A 23,441-nucleotide genomic window follows, 5' to 3' on the forward strand; every position below is an offset into this window, starting at 1 on the left:
TCCCCAGGTCCTCAGTGCTCCCCTGTCCTCGGCAGTCCTCCCACCCTGTATACTACAATACTAAATTATAGTAATAAATGATACAGATGGTGTGAGCACACAACAAGAGGTTTGATCAAAAACTTTAGTCTGTCTCTAGATGCTGCAATGTCTATTTTCATTTCTATATTATAAACATTTCTGTGTCACCTTCATTTTCCTGACTTCTCCTCAGGAGTATATGAAAAAGTAAGGAGCTAACCAAATTCAAAGCTAGAAGAGTAGAGGAGATCTCTAGGAATAATTAACACTTGAGGAGGTCAAATCTGCACCACTCCACCCAAATCATGTTGCAGGACTTACCTTTCATAGGTATAGAAGCTTCTCCACTGTACTCAGAATACGAGACCTTTTTTGTACATTTATATCCTTTGGATCCTGCTAGGTTTATGTTATAAATATGTAACTCAGGATCTGATCCCCAATCTCTTATGACAGTATTGTCCTTGTAAAATTTAGTCTGTCCTCCAGAACTTCTGGGATAATGGTGACATTTCAGAGTTACATTGTCATCTTCATGAACATAGAGAGGAGCTTGCAGGAGGATCACATAGTCTGAAAAACAGAACCACAGACAACCTATTAGAGCAAAGATAACTAAAGAATATTCTACCCCTTCATGCACCTCCCACACCGTTATATAAATCACCACCTCCCAGGGGATTCTTGTCCTACACCCTTAAGGCCCGTACACACAATCAGAAAATCGTACGAAAAATACCACTTTCGAAGTGATCATACGATAGTCTGATCATTAGTACATAGCTTTTGAGAGCCGATCAGGACAGGTCATGCGAAATTATCGGATGGGACAAGCACGGACATTTTTATTGATACCAGATCATATGATTTTCGTTTAATCTGAACAGTTTTCTTCTGAAAATACAATACTATACATTACATCACTTTCAAATTGTTATTCTGTCATACGAGAATTTTTGTAACTTTAGTAACCTCTTTATTTTCGATATGAGACCAGCATGCAAAAAACCCCCCAAAAAAACAGACGATCATTCGCCTGATAATCTCATTGTGTGTACCAGGCAGGACATCACGTTGTACCAGCCTTGCCCATGACATGGCATAATGCTCTGCAAAGGCATTGCAAGACCAAGGGTAGAATCTTTGGATGTAGGGCAACTCAATGGAAGCTCCACATATACATCAGAAGACATACAGTATGTAACTGGGGTAGAATTGGAACAGAAAAAAATAAATATAAATTGTACTTACAAAGTAGTAAACGTAATCAGAGCATGTAACTATGCAAAAACCTCCGTTGGATGTCAGGTCCTCACTGATCAGTGCTGCCAGGAGATGACAATGGCAGGAGATTGTGAGCTAAATTGGCAGCGCCACTGTTATCTTCCAAAAGCATTGCCTGGTCCAGCCTTAATTTTGCAAAGCTTCATTCTCCTTCCCCCTCCCCCTCCTTGATCTCCATTTTTGGTGACCAGTTCCTGGACCCCAATGTAAGCACCATATGTACTTCTTCTTCTTCTTCTTTGATAAAGGGGCAGGGCCCCAAAATAGGAAATGTTTCAACACCAGTTCAGGCTGAAAACTCAGTCCCTTAGGCAGGGAACGCGGGGAAATGCAGTTCCGACACCTCCAGCGCTGAATGTATCTAATGACAAGGGGTGCTGGGATGTGCTAGAGGGTCCATTGATGCTGGCTGCTGGAAGACCTATTGTTGCTTGGGGGGATGTATTGTTGAGGGAGGGGTCTATTGTTGCTCGGGAGATCTCATGTTGCTAGGAGGGAACTACTGTTTAGGGAGGGGTCTATTGTTGCTGGCTGCTGGAGGGTCTATTAATGCTGGCTGCTGGAAGACCTATTGTTGCTGGTGGTGGTTTATTGGTCCTTAGCTGGATCTGTTGTTAGGGGGTATTTTGTTGCAGGGAGTCTATTGTTGCCAGAGGGATCTATTGTTGTTTGCTACAGGGGACCTAATTTACTGCTTTTTATATTATCGTTAACAAATTCCATACAAATAACTTAGCACCACAAAATACACTTGCTTTTGTTTTCTCTAAAAAGTGTGGTATTGGGAGGTGGGTAGGGGGTGGAACCAAGGGACGGTGCTCAGAGGTGGGTAGGGGGCAGAAAGAAGAGGTGATTTGGAAGAGGGGGAGTACCTGTACCTATTCTCTGAGAAAAAAAGCCCTGCCCTTAGCAATATCCACCATTTTTGAGGAGTTTTAACAGTTTTAGTCCCTGGTGTGCTCAGTGTCATTTGCTGCGATTTTCCATGTACATTCTATCTCTTCCTTTTCTGGATTTCCAGAAGAGGTAGTTGTTGCAACTTCATGGTGACCAAACATCCAGTGGAGGTTTGGTTTCCTGGTTATGTACTCCGATCAAGTTGCAACTTTGTAAGTGTAATTTATTACTATTTTTTCGAAAATTAACATGCAAGGCGCCGGACACATGTTTTACAAAGGTTTTTTTTTTTTTTTTGAAGCACATGATTAGAGCCTGAGGCTCTAATTGGCTTAAAAAAAGAGTGGGCCCACCCAGTTGCGTGACATTAGCAAATTAACCACTTAAGGACCAAGCCTCTTTTTTAGATGTGTTGTTTACAAGTTAAAAACAGGGTTTTTTTGTTAGAAAGTTACTTAGAACCCCCAAGCTTTATACATTTTTTTTCTAACACCCTAGAGAATAAAATACTAATACTAATAAAAAGCAATACTTTCTCTCACATTGTCTTTGTGCAGTGGTCTTACAAACACACTTTTTTTGGAAAAAATACACTTTTTTAAATTAAAAAATAAGACAACAGTAAAGTTAGCCCATTTTTTTTTTTTATATTGTGAAAGATGATGTTACGCCGAGTAAAATTGATACCCAACATGTCACGCTTCAAAATTGCACTCGCTCGTGGAATGGCGACAAACTTTTACCCTTAAAAACCTCCATAGGCGACATTTAAAAAATTCTACAGGTTGCATGTTTTGAGTTACAGAAGAGGTCTAGTGCTATAATTATTGCTCTCGCTCTACTGATCGTGGCGATACCTCACATGTGTGGTTTGAATACTGTTTTCATATGCGGGCGCTACTCACGTATGCGTTTGATTGGGCACGCAAGCTCGGTGGGACGGGGCGCGTTTAAAAAAAAAAAGTATTTTTTCTTTTTTCTTTTACCTTTTATTTTTTATTTTTACACTGTTTTAAAAAAAAATACAAAATTGTGTCACTTTTATTCCTATTACAAGGAAAAAGACAAATAAGCATGTATCCTGTGAAAAACTTCATGCGCAGATCACAACTCCAAACATGCCAACTCCAGTGCACCACATTGATCTACTGCAGTACAACCGGCCTGTCAGATTTTTCGGATGTGATTATTGCTGGCGGCTGTAACCGCTAGCAGCCAGTAATCATCATGTTTTGCCAGGAAGGTTCCCTGCCGGCATAACACAATAGCGCCATGGGAGGGATTCCACCATCAACAATGACTATTGTGTCAACGGAGAAACTGAGCGATCTTTTGTGGTTGCAGGAAAGAAAATTGAATAATCTGTGGCCTGCCTAAGTAAACCACTAAATGGAGGGACCGTTATTAATATTTTATGTATCTATATGTAATCTTATGGCGGGTAAAACCCTGTAATTACTTACCATAAATGACATCCAGTCTGACAGGGTCACTTATTTCCATTTTGGTGCTTTTACACTTGTAATTCCCACTGTTATATGTTCCCGCATTTATAATTACAAAACTTTGTCCCGTGTGTATCAGATTATTATTCTTTTACCAGGTGTAGCTCATATCTGCTGGAATAGGTGACCTCACATTGCAGGTCATTGTTAGAGACTCAGTTGTGAAGATCTTGTCCCAGTTTGGGTTGAAGGTCACCACAGGTCTCACCGAAGATTCTAAAAGATAGAACATTGTACATGAGAATTATTAGTCACAACTGAAAAAAAGATTTCATTTTCAGAGGATAAATTCTCTTTTTAGCCTATGACTTGTCAAATTTTCTGCACTGGTAACCCTTGGTTCTATTAGTTTCCCCTCGTGCTACATTTTTTCCTTAAAGAGACTCGGTCATTAAAGTGGTTCTAAAGGCTGAAGGTTTTTTACCTTCATCTATTCCATGCAGAAAGGTCAAAACAACCTTCTGTGTGTTGCTCCCCCACAGGCCCTCCCTTATCCAGTAATCCAGTGATGTGTATGGGAGCCTCAGCTGTCCTGGGTCTCTCTCCTTGTTGGCTGAGACACAGCAGCAGGAGTCCTTGGATTCCACTGCTGTCAATTACAGAGCGAGAGCCAATGAAAAGAGACCTGGGTACGTGTCTGAGCTCTATATGTCTTATGAACAAATAGAGCTAGGCTTGGGAAAAAGCACACACCAGTGCCCCCTGTTATGGAAATTTGGCTGTAAGCTATGCACACAGCCATATCTCTAGTGCTAATAAGCACCCATTTCCATCTTATGATATAAGACCAATTTCGTCTAATGAAATAAATGCATCTTACCTAAAACACACGCATTCCAAGTAATCAGTCATCAACACATCCTTACGTTCTCAGCTCAGCATCACTCTGCCAGCAAGCCCGCCCTCAGCTGTGAGTGAGTCCCTTTATTAACATAACAGGAAGTCCCAAAACTCGAGGGTTGTGCTTCCAACAGCCAAACACCTCTTACAAAGCTTGTGACCTCACAGGAAATGAACACATAAGGACATGACCAAATAAAGACATGACTTTCAACACAGGAAAATACAACAACCAATGACTACCGTTTCTGCTGATGGGAGATTATCTGCAGGTGTACCTCATTGCACCCCAATTATGTTGATCAGGCATACTGGAGTGACAAGAGCAAACAACCGCTAAACCGATAATGTCTTTGCAGAGTGAACACACCCCCACCAGATGATCGTTCTGTGCATTGCACAGGGGCCCTTTGCTGGCGGACATATCTTCTCTCCGCAAACACCTCTGTTCAAACACCAGGAAGTTTTCCACTACCTAACAGGTCTCAACCAGCTTCAGTCTGCCCCAGTCAGCTCTTTAGAGCGGGCTGCGAGAGAACAGACACTGGAAGACTCTTATGACAATACATTAACATAAAATTTTCCACAACGCCCCATAGCAATCAGCTTGATATTTGGGGGCACTGGTCAAGGGGGAGGAGCCAGGAGCGCGGATAGGAGACCCGAGATAAAGCAGATGGGGCTGCTCTGTGCACAACTATTGCACAGAACAGGCAAGTATGACATGTTTGTTATTTAAAAAAACAAACAAAAGACAAACCTTTAGAATCATTTTAAAGTTCTAGCCAGGTGCTGGCAGAAGGGTCCCTGTTCAGTTTCTGAGCAGCTCAACAACAAATAGCTGTAGGTCTCCATGTGTTCCCACTCACTCTCTCTCTGCTCCTCTCCTTCTCTCCTTCTTCCCATACATCAGCTAAACACAACAGTGGCCATAGAAAGGCGCAGCCACAAGTTGCATTTTGGGATATGTAGTCCTGCGAGCAGCTGCTGTGCTGTATGGAGCAAGAAGAAAGACTACAGTTCCCAGGGAGCTATGAGACTCAGGGGAAGTGGCGGGTGATTTTTACCAGACCGCCCAGGAAAGCATGGGGTGCTTGGCTTTGGGACGATAGAGAGATAGAGGACCTCAGTAGTAGTGCTGCCAGCTTTTCGGGATCCTACCAAATGAGGAAGCCTGAGCCCAAAGCCATCACATCTGGGAATCAGTCTACAGCTGCACCATCCACATCACCACTGCAAAAGGACTGGAGAGACGGCTCCTCACTATCCTCAGTGCTGTCAACCAGAGGCTTCATGAAGAGACTGAAGGGGTCCCTTCTATCTCCTCTACTCACAGATGTTACAGCTTTATTCAGATTAATTTTTTTTCCATGTGGGGTGGGTAGTTGTCACTTGGGGGGTGCATGGGCCTCTTTCTGTTGTCCCATCCTGGTAGCTGCGATGCGCTCTGTATGTTCTCCCTTTCCCCCTCCCTTCCGCCCTTTGCAGATGGGGGGTTTGGGGGACTGAGCGGGATCCACAGCGCATCGACGCCACGCTTCGTGCCTCACGTGTGACGTCATTAATTGCGTCATGACGTGGGGCGCGATCATTGCCATCTTAGCCGCCACAGTTGGGAAGGTTAGCTCCTGTCGGGGGCGGTGTTTACCGTTCAGGCCGGAGCCCCTCCCTGCACGCGTCGAGTCAGCGTGACGTTGGTAGGAGCCAGCGTGTGGCTGTGTTGGCGTGTATTTAACACGCCGCTTATACACTGCTACTATTTTGTTAGTATGGAACACGCCACACTACATGGGGACCTTCCACTTTTCCATGTACGCCATCAAGGTAAATCCACTGCCAGCCTAAATGCCATCAGATTTTCTTAGTGTGACCACAGATTTTATCTATTTATTATAGATCTTATGACAGGTTTTACTATCCCTCCACTATTGTGGCACTTGATTTAGAGTAACCACTCTCCATTTAGGAAGCTATGTGCAGTGCACCCCAGCAGTACGTGGCTCCACCATACCTCAGCTTCTGGGACGGACACCTCTTGTTGGCCCTGGTCCCACATACAACACACCCCCATCATCTACTTTTGACATGTAAGTACCCAAAAAAAAAAAGTCTACTGCCCCACGAGCTTTCGTGACCTTATCCATCCACACCATGCCACTTTATTGCAAGAACATATGTGGACTCATGGGAACTGCTCACCTAATTTTGTTATTGTCATGTGTTTCTAAGTTGATATTATTTTGTATCCTTGATGAACCATGTTACATATATGTATTTGCCATATTGTCATTAGTTTCCAAGTTGATATGATTGTATGTCTCTGATGGTCATGTGACATATATGTATTTTCATGTGCAATCCTATGACCCCGATATTTACATTCACATATCCTCCATGTGAATAAACACTTGATTCTTTTAAATATACCCCCACCGTGTCTAGAACCTCATTTAAAGTCACAAATTCCCTTCTCCAATATTCAGATTCATATATCATAAAAAGCCAAGGTTTTCAAAGGGTCCTCCTTCTTCAGGGCTTGGCAATGTTGAACAAAGTATTTACTGGACTGATAATATTGGAGGAATCCTGAGGGGTAATTAGTATGATCGCTTCAGATGGAGGTTTTACAAGCCCTAAAAAAGGGGAACCATTTGGAACCCCCAAAACCATTGGCTTTTCCTCATATAAGAGTCCGAATAAAATTAAAACTTTATTTGTTTTGATTACCCCTTGCACACCTAGTCATTTCCAATCATTCTAAATAACTACATTGATTCCAAAGAAGAAACTGAGGCTTTGACAATTACTATCAATTGATTAATTGAACTGATTTTTGAATTTTTGAGTTACAACTCCATAAATATATTTAGATAAAGTCAACTTTTAGCTAACAGGCTTTCTACATATTCATATATTTTTTCATAGAAGGGAATGCTTTGTTTATTTGATGCAAACATTGCAAAAGTAGGGACACAGATAGATGTCGCTATTGTAGTACTACAATGGATTGATGCAATTTATAACAAAACCCCCAAACAAAAATAAAGCTCCAGTCTAGGCCTATGGTGTTAGTGCATATGCCTATCCCCTCGATCCCGAATTGTGTGCGTGGTTTCCTCTGTGTTATTAGTCAGAGTGATACATAGTTATAATATAATTAGAGTTGCCCCCCTCCCAGTTTGGTTCATGCCAAAAACCTCGAACATCGCAACAACTCGGACCCGAACCGCAAACCCTAAAACGTGCAAAATCAAAAGTGCCCATTTTGAAAGCTTTCATGCAAGTTATTAGCCATAAAAAGGGCATGGGGGCCCGGGTACGGCCCTGGGGGATATGTATCAATGCAAGGGCCTCTTCCCAACAACCCAGGGTTGTGGTTCTGGGGGTCTGCAGGCAGGGAGCTTATCGGAATCTGGAACCCTTTAACAAGGGGGCCATTAGATCCCGGCTCCCTCACTATGTGAATGAGTATGGGGTACATTGTACTCCTACCCATTCACCAAAAAAAGTGTCAAAGATAAATAAAGACAAGCATTTTTTGACAATTCCTTTATTTAAAAGATAAAAAAAAATGTCCTCCGATGAAGATTCATCGTCAATCATGACGCCCGCCATACCCCCCCAAAAAATGCTCCGCCCGCGACGAAGGCTAACCCCGGAATGCCTGCTCCGCCATTTGACAGTTCTTAAATAGGTAAGGGCTCCCTTGTGACGTCACCGACCAAACAGTCCGCCAAGCACCCTGGGTGAACAGGCATTGTTCGGGCTGAACTTTTGCCCGGCTCAAACTGTTTGCCCAACTCTAATTATAATCTACTATACCCAAAACCAAGCCTAAGATTTGTTAAAATCAATAACCAGTCACAAACATACATACATAACACCCGAAAACTTTTACAGACTAAATAAACCTACCGAAGAGTGATCAAAAATAGTTGCAATATTTTAAATATGTTTATCAGTTATTTAATTATTTAAATATTTTACAGCTTTGATTGTCTTGCAAAGAAGGGTCACTTACCTGCTTTTTCCAAAATAATCACTAAAATAGACAAACGAGGAAGTTAATATAACATTTTATGTTTATATTATAAATTAATACAAGTTTTTTTTTCTTTTTTTTGTTTATCTTCTGTCTAAATCAGTTCACCATCCCCAAAATTACAAAAGCCTTTTATATTAAGATTCTGCATTTTTTATTTTTATAATAATGGATACAAGAAAGCATAAAGTAAATACTATAAATATGAATTAATGGTAAATATAGTATGTTATTATCATGCTTGTTTAAAGTCCAATTCTAGAACAAATTTTTAGTTTTGGCAATTTTGTCAGATTTTTATTGCTGTCTGTCCCGGTAACACACATACAGTAATATAGCACTAAATGCATTGGACTAGTGAATTATCCAGATACCACATCACCAGCAATTAATTATCTATCATTCCAATTAAATCTCTCTTATTTGGGTTATTCTTTAAAATAATTATCAAAAGCTTTTTATGAGGTTGATACAAACTTGTGTATTAGAAAAAATATTAGGAAAAAACATTGATTAAATAAATGGCCCCATACGTATACCCTCAACCACAAACTAATCTATAAACAGAGTTGTCTTTAAAGCTCTGAACGTAAAATTTTCCGTTCTGTGGAAACCGGTGAAGGAGTACAGGGAGTTTGTTCCTTTTCTTTGATGGAGGATCATTTGAGATTCCGGTTAATCTTTGAAATTTCTTCCTGCGTGGTCACAATTGCCAGGAATAGGGATGAGCTTCGTGTTTAAGTCGAACCCATGTTCGACTTGAACATCGGCTGTTCGATCGTTCATGGAATTGAGAACGATATGGGCCGTTCACGCCAAATTCGTGTGGCGCGTCACGGCCCATAATTCACTGCGGCATCGCAGTGCATTGCTGGCTGATGATTGGCCAAGCATGCACTATGACCCGCATGCTTGGCCAATCACAGCGCCGTCAGTAGAGAGAGCTGTAATTGGCCAAAGCCAGGGTGGCTTTGGCCAATTATGGCTCAAGGGGTTTAGAACACGCCCCACACTATATAAGGCCGCCTGCAGGGCGGCCCTGTGTAGTGTGTTCCGGCGTGCTTAGAGAGAGAGATATATACACTGTATTCAGTTTAGCTAGATCCGTTAATGTTATCTTCCTACTGACAGGCATGCTTGTCTTGTTACAGTATTTACAGCTACCTGAAGAAAATTGCTGGTGTTTTTTTGATCCTATTAGTACCACAGTCAGGCAGCTAGACTATTTACAGTTAGTGTAGTGCGTCCTCCTCACAGTGTTCAGTTAAAGCTACAAGTTAGTTTAGTGTGACCTCTGCACAGTGTTCAGATAAAACTACAAGTTAGTTTAGTGCGACCTCTGCACAGTGTTCAGCTAAAGCTACAAGTTAGGGTAGTGCGTCCTCCTCACAGTGTTCAGCTAAAGCTACAAGTTAGTTTACTGTGACCTCTGCACAGTGTTCAACTAAAGCTACACAAGTTAGGGTAGTGCGTCCTCCTTACAGTGTTCAGCTAAAACTACAAGTTAGTGTAGTGCAACCTCTGCACAGTGTTCAGCTAAAGCTACAAGTTAGTGTAGTGCGTCCTCCTCACAGTGTTCAGCTAAAACTACAAGTTAGTGTAGTGAGACCTCTGCACAGTGTTCAGCTAAAGCTACAAGTTAGTGTAGTGCGTCCTCCTCACAGTCTTTAGCTAAAGCTACAAGTTAGTTTAGTGTGACCTCTGCACAGTGTTCAGCTAAAGCTACAAGTTAGGGTAGTGCGTCCTCCTCACAGTGTTCAGCTAAAGCTACAAGTTGGTGTAGTGCGCCCTCAGATGACGTCTTGATGATGAAACGCGTAAGGCGTGGCCACGTGATACGCATACGTCTACCTCTTGTGTTACGATTCTTCCGGGCATAGGCGGACGGTGGAGCGCACGCTGTAACACGCTGCCTATTCAGCCATAGGCTCTGAACTTGTTAGCGGAGCGCTGTCAGCTCCTTCCTTTTTTAATTCATATACTTTTTTAACAATAAACTATATTATTTTTCGGATTCACGCTATGAGAGCTATTTTTTCTCTGTCACAAATGGATGTTTAATGCTGGGGGAACCGTGATACCAGAGAAGGGGAGGATGGCCACTGGACTGAAGATCGTCACAAAAGGACATCATTGCTGGATTTGGTCTACATGTCTTTTACCCCTGCAGGGGTTGGGCACTCTGGTGAGTGAGGGCACTAGTGGGGGTGCAGTGGAAGATGGGGAGCACTTACCACAATAAGGATCTTGCCACCGATCGAAAGGACATATTATAATTTTTTTTGGGGACTTTATTTCACTTGTTTTCATTTCTAAACAGTTTCTTTCACCAACTTTTTAGCACTCCTTAATACTTTCTCAACACTCTGCTTATTTTATAGGTTTTGTACATCGGAGTGGTTTACAATGTTTTGATATCTTGCACAATTTTTAATCACCATTTTGGAATGTTTGCATATTTTTATTTATATAAAAATACTCTGCTTATTTATTGGTTTTGCACATTGGAGTGGTTCAGAATGTTTTGATATTTTGCAAAAAATGTTTTCACTTTTTTGGAACGTCTTCATATTTGATTATGTTTGTTCTAGCACTTTGCACTTTATCTTAGAGTGTATTGGTGTAGGAGTATTTCACTCATATTTGACTACTTATTTCACTACAATTTTTACACATAGATTTGTGGTATTCATGTATATACAATTTATATAATTCTTATCAACACGATTAATTATCCAGTGTATATGCAATAGAACAGCGCCAATTCCCTTATTATAGAACTTTTGTCCTCCTCACAGTGTTCAGCGAAAACTACAAGTTAGTGTAGTGCGACCTCTGCACAGTGTTCAGCTAAAGCTACAAGTTAGTGTAGTGCGTCCTCCTCACAGTGTTCAGATAAAACTACAAGTTAGTGTAGTGCGACCTCTGAACAGTGTTCAGCTAAAGCTACAAGTTAGTGTAGTGCGTCCTCCTCACAGTCTTTAGCTAAAGCTACAAGTTAGTCTAGTGTGACCTCTGCACAGTGTTCAGCTAAAGCTACAAGTTAGTGTAGTGCATCCTCCTCACAGTGTTTCACTAAACATACAAGTTATTTTTTTGTGAGCTCTGCACAGTGTTCAGCTAAAGCTACCTGTAGAAGGTTGGTGGTGTTTTCCTGATCCTATCACTACCGCAGGCAGCTACTGTAAATAAGCTACAAGTTAGTGTAGTGCGAGCTCTGCACAGTATTCACCTAAAGCTACATGTAGAAGGTTGGTGGTGTTTTCCTGATCCTTTCACTACCGCAGGAAGCTAAATAAGCTACAAGTTATTTTTTGGCGAGCTCTGCACAGTGTTCAGCTAAAGCTACCTGTAGAAGGTTGGTGGTGTTCTCATACTACAGGCAGGCAGTTGATTTTGCTAGCTGCAGTATCAGTACATGTATATATATATATCCTAGCTTAGTGCAGCTACAGGCCATTAGTATGTCTGGAAGGCCAACAAGGAGAGGCAGACAGTCACAAGCCAATAAAAGAGGGCAAGCGGGCTCTGTGTCTAGAGGCAACAGTGCTGGTCGTGGAGACGATGCATCCTCATCAGCACATGGCCGTGGGACACGCTTGGCCTTTTTTTCGGCAGCTGGCCGTGTTGAGCCGCAACATGCAGAAGACTTGGTCGAGTGGATGACCAAGCCGTCCTAATCCTCCTCATCCTCTCTCACCCATGCTCAGGGTACTTTGTCTCGCAAAGCAGCTGCCAACGCGGCCTCTTCCCTTGGCTCAATGTCATCAGTGACTCCTTCCCTAGCCCCACCATGTCCTCCTGAGGAGTTCCTCGAACTGTTTGACCACAGTGTTGGGTACATGCTCCAGGAGGATGCCCAGCGTTTGGAAGGCTCTGATGATGATACTGAGCTCGATGAAGGCAGTAACGTGAGCACGGACAGAGGGGGTGCCCAAGAAGGACAGCAATCTGGCAGTCATGCTCCCCCTGCTGCAGCATACTGCCATGTTTGCTCCAGTGATGAGGAGGGAGGGGATGATGAGGTCACTGACTCAACGTGGGTGCCTGATAGGAGAGAGGAAGAGAAGGAGGAGGCACATCACCAACAAGGCAGGATGCCCTCCAGGGGCCAGCCTAAGGGCAGCACACTGACTGCATCACACCCCAAAGCACCGCATGTGCAGGGCGCTGCAGTCTCTGCGCGTTATTCAAAAAGTTCTTTGGTGTGGGCCTTTTTTGAGACGAGTGCATCAGATCGCACCGCTGCTATTTGCAACATATGTCTCAAGCGTATCTCGCGTGGCCAAAACATCTCCCGCTTGGGCACCACATGCACTGAGAGGAATGAAGGTGTAGAATTAGGTGTGTCACAGCCAAGTACTTGTGGGCAATCTGCTTTCGGTACTCCGACGTCAGATTGTACCAGGCAAATTTCCCTGCCCCAGCTGCTGCACCGCCGAAAGAAGTTCGCTCCCAGCCATCCACATGCCCAGCGGTTGAATGCTAGCTTGGCAAAATTGCTAGCACTTCAACTGCTGCCTTTTCAGTTGGTAGACTCTGCCCCCTTCCGTGAGTTTGTGGAATGTGTGGTTCCTCAGTGGTAGGTACCCAAACGCCACTTTTTCTCATGGAAGGTGATTCCGGCTCTCTACTGGCATGTGGAAGGCAATGTCCATGCCTCGCTGGACAGGGCGGTCAGTGGTAAGGTGCATATTACCACTGACTCATGGTCCAGCAGGCATGGACAGGGACGTTACCTAAGTTTCACCGCGCATTGGGTGACTCTGCTGGCAGCTGGGAATGATGCAGGACAAGGTGCAGTAGTGTTGGAGGTTGTTCCGCCACCACGCCTCCAAAATGCCACTACTAATGTGTGTGACACACCTCTCTCCTCCACCCCCTCCTCTTCTTCTTCCTCCATGGCCTCTTCCTGTGCTTTGTCCTCGGAACCAGTGGTGCTCCAAAGGCGTTTAAGGGGCTACGCAAGTACGCAGGCCAAAAGATGCCATGTGGTGCTTGAGCTGGTGTGCTTGGGGGACAGGAGCCACACTGGGGCAGAGGTTCTGTCAGCTCTGCAGGGGCAGGTTCAGAGGTGGTTGAAGCCACGCCAACTTAAGGCAGGAATGGTGGTTTGCGACAATGGCACCAACCTCCTCTCTGCCCTCCGACAGGGACAAATGACCCATGTGCCCTGTTTGGCTCATGTCCTTAACTTGGTGGTGCAGCGGTTCTTGGGCAGGTACCTGGGCTTACAGGAAGTCCTGAGGCAGGCCAGGAAAGTCTGTGTGCATTTCCGCCGGTCATATAATGCCAGTGCTGGGCTGGCGGACCTCCAAAAGGAGTTTAACCTGCCCAAGAACCGCCTAATCTGTGACATGCCCACCAGGTGGAACTCAACGTTGGCCATGCTGCAGTGGCTGCACACGCAGCAGAGGGCCATCAATGAGTACCTGTGTGACTATGGCACCAGGACAGGGTCAGGGGAGCTTGTTTTTTTTTCCCCATGCCAGTGGGCCATCATCAGGGATGCATGCACTGTCCTGTCACCATTTGAGGAGGCCACAAGGATCGTGAGCAGTGACAGTGCATGCATCAGTGACACTGTCCCCCTTGTCCACCTGTGACCCAGAGGACTCCGGACCGAACGCCTCAGCAAACCTACGCTGCATGGCCTCCCTGATCCTGCAAAGCCTGCGTAAGGATCTTCGTATTCGTGGTATCAAGGAGAAGGACCAATACTGGCTGGCAACCCTCCTTGATCCACGTTACAAGGGTAAGGTTGCAGACCTTATCTTGCCGTCGCAGAGGGAGCAGAGGATGAAATATCTTCAGGAGGCCTTGCAGAAAGGTCTGTGCAACGCGTTCCCAGAGACTGGGAGGTTACAAACTCCTGTTTCTGGACAACGTGTTGCTGAGGCTTCGGTCAGTCAAAAAAGGAACCGTGGAGAAGGTTGCTGCCTGACCGAGGCGTTCAGACAATTTTTTAGTCCGCAGCCCCAAGGTATGATCGGTTCCAGCAACCATCGCCAGCGTCTGTTTTACATGATGCAGGAATACCTAGGGGCAAGATCTGACTTGGACACCTTTCCTACCTAAAATTCTCTGGGTTACTGGGTCTTGAGGATGGATCACTGTCCAGAGCTTGCACAGTATACAATTGAGCTACTGGCCTGTCCTACATCCAGTGTTCTTTCGGAACGCACATTCGGTGCTGCTGGCGGCTTTGTAACCGATCACAGGGTGCATCTGTCCACTGACTCGGTCGATCGACTGACCTTCATAAAAATGAATCAGTCTTGGATCACCACCAGCTACCAAGCACCTGATGCTGATGTAACCGATAATTTCGATTTTTGAAAGCTAAGATCCCTTCAAAGACTGCCTATGCTGATGCTGAGTGACTATCCTGAGTAATTATCCTCTTCCTCCTCAATGATCACGCTGATAGCTTGTAAGAACATTTTTGGTTCTGGGCACCGCCACCAGTGCCTAAGGCCCAATTTTTCAGCCCCTGTTTAACACGGGGGCATGTAATTACAATTTTTGATGCAATACTTTGCAGCAGGGCTCGTTCCTGCGTTACAACTAGAGTTTCTGTGAGAAGTTGCAGTGTTGTGGCACCAGTGCCTAAGGCCCAATTTTTCAGCCCCTGTTTAACAGGGGCGTGTAATTACAATTTTTGATGCAATACTTTGCAGCAGGGCTCGTTCCTGCGTTCCAACTAGAGTATCTGTGAGGGGTTGCAGTGTTGTGGCACCAGCACCAGTGCCTAAGGCCCAATTTTTCAGCCCCTGTTCAACAGGGGCATGTAATTACAATTCTTGATCTAATATTTCACAGCAGGGCCCATTTCTGCGCCCACCAAGAGCAAGTGAGGACTTACAGTGTGGTGGCACCAGCACCACCACCACCACCACCAAAGGCCCAATTTTTCTGCCCCTGTTCAACAGGGGCATGTAATTACAATTCTTGATCTAATATTTCACAGCAGGGCCCTGTGAGGGCTTACAGTGTTGTGGCCACAACACCTAAGGCCTAAGGCCCAAATTTCTGCTATAGGGAGTATATAGGGCGGGCCCCTACTTTCAAACATCCAACTTATAAATGACTCCTACTTGCAAACGGAAGGAGACAACAAATTAAAAAAAAACATTTGTCATTGGGGCAAAAAGTGAGGTGAAATCTTCTGAAGAGGAGCACAGACAGCAAAAGAAAATGTCACAGAGGTGATAACCCTTCCCTATGTTTTCCAAAAAGCTTAAAAAAGATTTTTTGGCTGGAGCTAAACACGTTAAAAATGTACCAGTTCAAAATTACAAACAGATTCTACTTAACAACAAACCTACAGTCCCTGTCATGTTTGCACCGCCTGTATACTGCTGTTCAGAGTATATAGGGCCTGGTGGCCCCATACCTTTCCTTTTTTAAATTTGGGTGCGGGGTTCCCCTTAATACCCATACAAGACCCAAAGGGCCTGGTAATGGACTGGGGGGTACCCATGCCGTTTGTCTCACTGATTTTCATCCATATTGCCAGGACCCGACATTACATTAAAGCCGCAAGCAGTTTTAAATGACTTTTTTTCCTTTAAAAATGACATTTTGTGCAGGGACTATTCTAGGCACGGGAAACACGCGCCACTTTACAGGCATACTATAGACACCCCCAGGTACGATTTTTAAAGGAATATTTCACTTTTTTTTTTTTTTACTTTCAGCATCATTAAAATCACTGCTCCCGAAAAAACGTCCGTTTTTAAAAGTTTTTTTTGCATTGATACATGTCCCCTGGGGCAGGACCCGGGTCCCCAAACCCTTTTTAGGACAATACCATGCAAATTAGCCTTTAAAATGAGCACTTTTGATTTTGAACGTTCGAGTCCCATAGACGTCAATGGGGTTCTAACGTTTGTGCGAATTTTCGGTCCGTTCGCAGGTTCTGGTGTGAACCGAACCAGGGGGTGTTCAGCTCATTCCTAGCCAGGAATGACTGTAGACATATTAATGGATTCTAAACTTGATGTACTGCACAGCTTGATACCTAGGTGAGGAACTACAGACTATAGTTAGCTGGTGTTTCATATGCCTGTAGCAGCCCCTGTTTGCTTTAGGCATGGGTAATTGATTGCCCCCAGGTCTTAGACCATGATGCTGTAGCTCCTGCACAGATGCCACTAAATAAAAGACAGGGAATGGGGACCTGTAGTCCTGAGGGCAATCAAGTAGTAGACAGCAGCTTGTAGCAAAATCCTGGGATGAGCCAAGGTTAGGACAGGGAGTGAGCAAGCCTAGACCGAAAACAGTTCCAAAGTCCGAGCTGGTAGAAAGCAAGCATAGTCCAAAAACAGTATCAAGGCCAGGACTGGTGGAAAGCAAGCATCGTCCGAAAAACACTTCCGAGATCTGAGCTGGTAGAAAGCAAGATTAGTCCAAAAACAGTTCCGAGGGCAGGGCTGGTAGAAATCAAGCATAGTCCAAAATCATTTCCAAGATCAGGACTGATTTAGCTCAGTTAACAACCAAGTTCAGGCCGCAATCCAAAGAATAAACCAGGTAAGGAAAAGGTTAGTAAGAAGAGAACCCAAGATCATAGCAGAGCTGGATCAGAGAAACAAACAGACAGGGAGCCAGGTACAAACACTATCACAAACACAAAGACACAGGTGAGGTTTAAAGGCACCTCCTGTGCTGAGAACCAATTCAGTTAGGGGCACATGCCCAAAAGCTTTACTCAGAATAGCTAGGAGACCCTTTACCCTACTGTTTTTTTAATTTTCAGTTTTCAGTAGAGTAGAGATGGTTTAGAGCCCTGCCAAAGGGTTGCTGTCTATGTCTGGTTGGCAACATTTCCCTTCATTTTCTGTGCTGGAGAAAAAACAGCAAATAAGATAAAATCTCTCCAAAGTGATCCTTTTCTAGATAGGCAGCATCTGAACATTTGTCACAGTTGGTTATAAAGGAGCAGCGCTGTGACAAACCATGTAATACGAAGGCATACAATAAATATTCTCAAAAGTTCATTATTTGTATAATAAACAAAGTGTAAATAAGTATAGAAAGTCCCATTCAAAGGATCCTAGACAGCAGATACGTGGGTAGGTAGATGGCAGTTAATTCTTAGTCCTTCACCGCACCACTGTGATAATAATACAAATGCGCGCTTACCAAACAGCAAGCTTAGGAAGCTTGTGACCTTAACCCGGTCGGGGCCTTTCCAGGAGGGACCATCAAAGGAGAAACAGACCACCTTCGCTTGGGATAAGCACGCTGTTCAGCAGTTAACACTAATAGGAGAAATACCCCTGGCTAGGGATAAGCCTCAGGAGAAGTATGGCAAGAAAAGAAGGAGGGCAACATAGCGTGATCCTGCTTTCAATGTTTAATAAAATCAAATGGAAATACACTTACATTTGGATGATAAAAACAAGCACATAAGCCGGCCGGCTAGAAACGATCGCCCGTCCTACAGACGGTAATGCAGCACGTCAGCACGTCAGCACGCCCACGTGGGCGTGCTGACGTGCTGACGTGCTGCATTACCGTCTGTAGGACGGGCGATCGTTTCTAGCCGGCCGGCTTATGTGCTTGTTTTTATCATCCAAATGTAAGTGTATTTCCATTTGATTTTATTAAACATTGAAAGCAGGATCACGCTATGTTGCCCTCCTTCTTTTCTTGCCATACTTCTCCTGAGGCTTATCCCTAGCCAGGGGTATTTCTCCTATTAGTGTTAACTGCTGAACAGCGTGCTTATCCCAAGCGAAGGTGGTCTGTTTCTCCTTTGATGGTCCCTCCTGGAAAGGCCCCGACCGGGTTAAGGTCACAAGCTTCCTAAGCTTGCTGTTTGGTAAGCGCGCATTTGTATTATTATCACAGTGGTGCGGTGAAGGACTAAGAATTAACTGCCATCTACCTACCCACGTATCTGCTGTCTAGGATCCTTTGAATGGGACTTTCTATACTTATTTACACTTTGTTTATTATACAAATAATGAACTTTTGAGAATATTTATTGTATGCCTTCGTATTACATGGTTTGTCACAGCGCTGCTCCTTTATAACCATTTATATAAGTAACGTGTATCTTACTTTTAGCAGCTGCTTTTGTATATTGTTTTTGATCATTGATTGTTTTATGGTTTCATAATTTTAATTTGTCCTTGCACAAGTATTATTCACTAATATCCCCTCACAGCGCGGTGTTTTCCTTTTGTTTTTCCTATTTGTCACAGTTGACCTGGTATTACTGTTCTGGTGAATCAATAGATAAACAAATGATTTCGCGCAGAACTCTGGAATGAAAAAATGATGAATATAAATAGAGTTTGTTCACAAATGTGTCATGTGTGATACACTAAATCACTTCTGTGAAAATGATACCATATGATGCATGCATACCAGGTGAAGTACGGTATATCCAATATTAAAATACCAAAAAAGTGACATGTGCAAATCAAAGCATAATAATGCTGATGGTGAAGGACATAAGTTCATAGACGGAAATAAAGCATCAGTAGTGTTCATAGGTGTTCATCCATGTTTGTAATGGAACAAGTGAACATGTGTGGTCTTTGTGCCCGTGTGCTCACAGTGCCCTTACCTTAAGGGGCTTTGTTAAAAGCCTTAATTGTAGAACGTGCTGTATGGTGGTGAAGATGGCTGTCCTAGATTCTGTTGGGTGATGATGGCTGACATCAGGTGGATGGGAGTCCGTGGTTAATCCCCATCAGGCTTGCTTCAAAATTCTTGACATAGTGCCAAAAAGACAGAAGAAAAAATAGGGGGGCCTCCAATAGTGTAGTATAAAAAGTAGAAATTTATTGGGATAAAAAACGCACTGTACAACAAGTGCATATGGTGACACACTGCAAGGCGGCGAGCCGCCGTCACCTAGTGCGAGACTTCCGGTCCGCTGTGTCAACAACCGGGTCAGCGAGTGCTGGCTCCCGGGTTCGTCGGCTAGCTACAGTTCCTACGCGTTACGTCACGTGACTTCATGACTTCCTCAGGGAATCTGATTGGCTGAAATCGCGAGGAAGTCACGAGGTCACGTGACGTAACGTGTAGGAACTGTAGCTAGCCGACGACCCCGGGAGACAGCACTCGCTGACCCGGTTGTTGACACAGCGGACTGAAAGTCTCGCACTAGGTGACGGCGGCACGCCGCCTTGCAGTGTGTCACCATATGCACTTGTTGTACAGTGCGTTTTTTATCCCAATAAATTTCTGCTTTTTATACTACACTATTGGAGGCCCCCCTATTTTTTTCTTCTGTCTTTTTGGCACTATGTGGGGAATTTAGAAGCAAGCCTGATGGGGATTAACCACGGACTCCCATCCACCTGATGTCAGCCATCATCACCCAACAGCATCTAGGACAGCCATCTTCACCACCATACAGCACGTTCTACAATTAAGGCTTTTAACAAAGCCCCATAAGGTAAGGGCACTGTGAGCACACGGGCACAAAGACCACGCATGTTCACTTGTTCCATTACAAGCATGGATGAACACCTATGAACATTATCACCACTACTGATGCTTTATTTCCGTCTATGAATTTATGTCCTTCACCATCAGCATTATTATGCTTTGATTTGCACATGCACTTTTTTGGTATTTTAATATTGGATATACCGTACTTCACCTGGTATGCATGCATCATATGGTATCATTTTCACAGAAGTGATTTAGTGTATCACACATGACACATTTGTGAACAAACTCTATTTATATTCATAATTTTTTCATTCCAGAGTTCTGCGCGAAATCATTTCTTTATTTATTGATTAATTTGTGGTGGTTATATGTACACTATAGATTTTGCAGCATTACACCTGGGATTTTATTACACGGTACTTATCACACTATAGTAGCGCAGAGGTCCCCTTACAGGTTGTTCACTGTTCTGGTGAAACTTTAATATTTTGTATTTTAAATCCCTTTCTGCGTTTGTGACAATAGCCAACAGATTAAATAGAGAAGGTGAATCTCTCTAACAGGGACACATACAGAAGGGTTGTAACCCTTCCCATGTCTATTAATAATAATAAAAAAAAAAAAAAAGATTTGACTTCATCTAAATCTCTCCAGTAACAACACAGCCAGATGGCTTCTAACCCTTCCCATGTCTATCCAAAACTAGAAAAAAAACATTTTGGCTTTAGATAAACTTTAAGATAATTTATCATGTTGGTGTCTTTTAGCTAAGCCTGCTTCCATCATGCAGTTCAAAAACTAGCAAAGGTACGTAATTACCCATAACACCCAATTCGATTTTCCTTTGATACATTTAGTGCATTAATAATGATGATTAATGATTGGTTATGGGTTATGATACATTGCCCTATGGCTTATGCCTTTAAAATGAAAACATCACTACTATAAGATCATAGATTTACTTTGTAATAAGAAAATAATAAATGTAATTTACTTACAGACCAACAGTATAGTATAGGGTTATGTATATGGAGGTTTTCTATTTATTTATTCTATTGGTTGAACTGAATGGATTTGCATTTTTTTTCAACCTAATTATGTAACTAAAATAATAATTCTGATTGACTGAATGAAAAAACGTATTTTCCATAATGGTCTAAATACATTCACGATACAACTTATCTCAGTTAAAATGGCATTAAAAAAAGTTTGTTGCCCAGCAAAACTAACAATCATTATATTATGTTTTACCAAAGTGTGTGAAAAGGCAAATTTTGTGTTTAAACTTTTATAAAAAGCCAATCACTAAAATCTCTTACAAGCTTTAACATGTTAATGCAATTTCAATCCTCATTTTTGAAATTTTTGAATCTTCAGCTTTTATAAAAATAATACTTTGTGTCCCTGCCATGAAGATTCTTGTTCTGGCACTTCCTGTAATAGTGTGACAATGCTCTGCTACTGTTTTGTATATGTTCTCCTGCATTGACATGGGCTTGGGATGGAGACTACAAGTGCTTATTTCAACATACATTACACAGACATTGTCTACTGTTGTCAACATCAAAAAACCCGCCCTGAGAAATGCCAAGCAGCCATAGCTGGAGATTATGAAGACAAGTAATAATAATAATAATAAACTTTATTTTATATAGCGCCTTTAAAGGTAGCTTCTCAAAGAACTTAACAAGGAAAACACAAGAAATACACAGGATAACATAAAGGAAAAAAGGGACAATTTTTTTTTTTAACCTGCAAGGTAAAGGCATAATGTGCTAGTATGCATCACATACTAGCACATTATGAAATGCTTACCTTAAAATGAAGCTCTCCAGCGCTGCACTGTCACTGCTGTTGGGGCTTCCATCTTCACCTGGTCTTTCTTCCGGGTTTGCGTCCTCCGGCCTTCTGATTGGCTGCACCGTGATAACGTCACTCCTGAACGACACGGTATGCAGTCCCTTCAGAGAGCATGTGTCTGTGAGGGCAACGGCTGCATGCAGTGTGAATATCTCCTAAAAGGTGCAGGTTTTGGAGATATTCACTGTACCTACAAGTAATCCTTATTATATGACTAAGGCCTTATAGGCTGAAACGCGTCAACTGATTAATTAGCGTTTGTTCACTGTGGCTATTCAATAAAATGAAGAAATTTTAAGAGCAACAACCGGAGTGCAGATCAATTTTTCTATAAGCCTTATTATAGGCTGACCTATAGGTACAAGCTCAAAAACAGGGTTTACTTCCACTTTAAGTGAAAGCTTGTCTAAAAAAAAAGTTTTCTGATATTATTTGAATGAGTTTAGAGAAGATGACTCTCCGATGTTCTTTGGAAGTGAATTCCAGGATTTTGGAGCGCATAGCAGCAGAAGGCTCTGTCTCCCATCGAGTGTAGGTGAGTAGAGGGAACACACAGAAGACCATAATTTGAAGAGTGGAGGTTACGAGGGGAGGAGTAAGTTGATAAAAGTTCAGAGAGATAATGGGGTGCCAAGCCATGAAGAGCCTATAGGTGAGCAAAAGGATCTTATAGTCTATGTGAAACCTGACAGGAAGCCAGTGTAAGGACTCCAGGATAGGGGTAACAAGATCACTTGTACCAGACCTAGTCAGGATTCTGACTGCAGAATTTTGAACATATTGAAATTGATTAATAGTGGATTTAGAAACACCAGCGAGTAGAGGCTGCAGAAAATGAGAGGAGACAAAGGATGAAAAGAGGTGAAAACAAGTATTGTATTTCAAAATGATGCATAATGCTTTAGAAAACTATAAGTCATGACATCTACTTTAGTATTACAAGGAAAAAATGTCAGGTTTTCAATTTCTAACCTCTAAAGGACAGGCTTACATAGGTATGGGAATACCCTAGACCAGGGATATGCAATGGGGAACCTCTAGCTGTTGCAAAACTACAAGTCCCATCATGCCTCTGCCTCTGGGTGTCATGCTTGTGGCTGTCAGAGTCTTGCTATACCTCATGGGACTTGTAGTTCTGCAACAGCTGAAGGTCCGCTAAATGGCATATTCCTGCCCTAGACACTGTTTGTTTTGTGTTGTTATCTTGTAGACACACATAGGGGTTCTTCGGCTGTCTTCAATCAGTCTCGGGTTCTGTTGAGTTGCTTTACCTTTAGGAAGGAGGGCGCTACACTTCAGCTTGGGAGCTCACATAGTTTACAGTCCAGGAACACACTTTGCAGAGGTGCCATGACACCGTAATGTGGCTTCATGTATATTGGGAAATGTATGAAACAAATCCCCTAACCTGAATTTTAAATTTTTTTCTTTAGGTTGTCTGGATGGATTGCTGGGGGATTTTCAAATAATTTAATACTACGTCCTTACGTCCTACGTTAGGTATTATGTTTTATCGAGTAACAACAATTTTTTCTTATTTTTTTTTTTTTTATTAAATTTTTTAAATAAAT

The 23,441-nt window shown here is 43.0% G+C and overlaps 1 protein-coding gene across 1 annotated transcript in view; it reads right to left on the minus strand.

The window, feature by feature from the left end:
• The window catches only part of LOC141116636 (Fc receptor-like protein 5), a 70,549-nt gene extending 66,844 nt beyond the window's left edge, over nucleotides 1–3,705 (minus strand). The window contains exons 1-2 of the mRNA XM_073609028.1: nucleotides 3,666–3,705; nucleotides 343–594 (exon numbers count right to left, since the gene is read on the minus strand). Of these exons, the coding sequence (XP_073465129.1) occupies nucleotides 343–594; nucleotides 3,666–3,705 (292 nt within the window). The remainder of the gene's footprint in view (nucleotides 1–342; nucleotides 595–3,665) is intronic.
• Nucleotides 3,706–23,441: the final 19,736 nt, after the last annotated feature.

The sequence above is a fragment of the Aquarana catesbeiana genome, linkage group LG13 (genome assembly GCF_042186555.1).
Source record: "Aquarana catesbeiana isolate 2022-GZ linkage group LG13, ASM4218655v1, whole genome shotgun sequence".
In the NCBI taxonomy this organism is placed as follows: domain Eukaryota; kingdom Metazoa; phylum Chordata; class Amphibia; order Anura; family Ranidae; genus Aquarana; species Aquarana catesbeiana.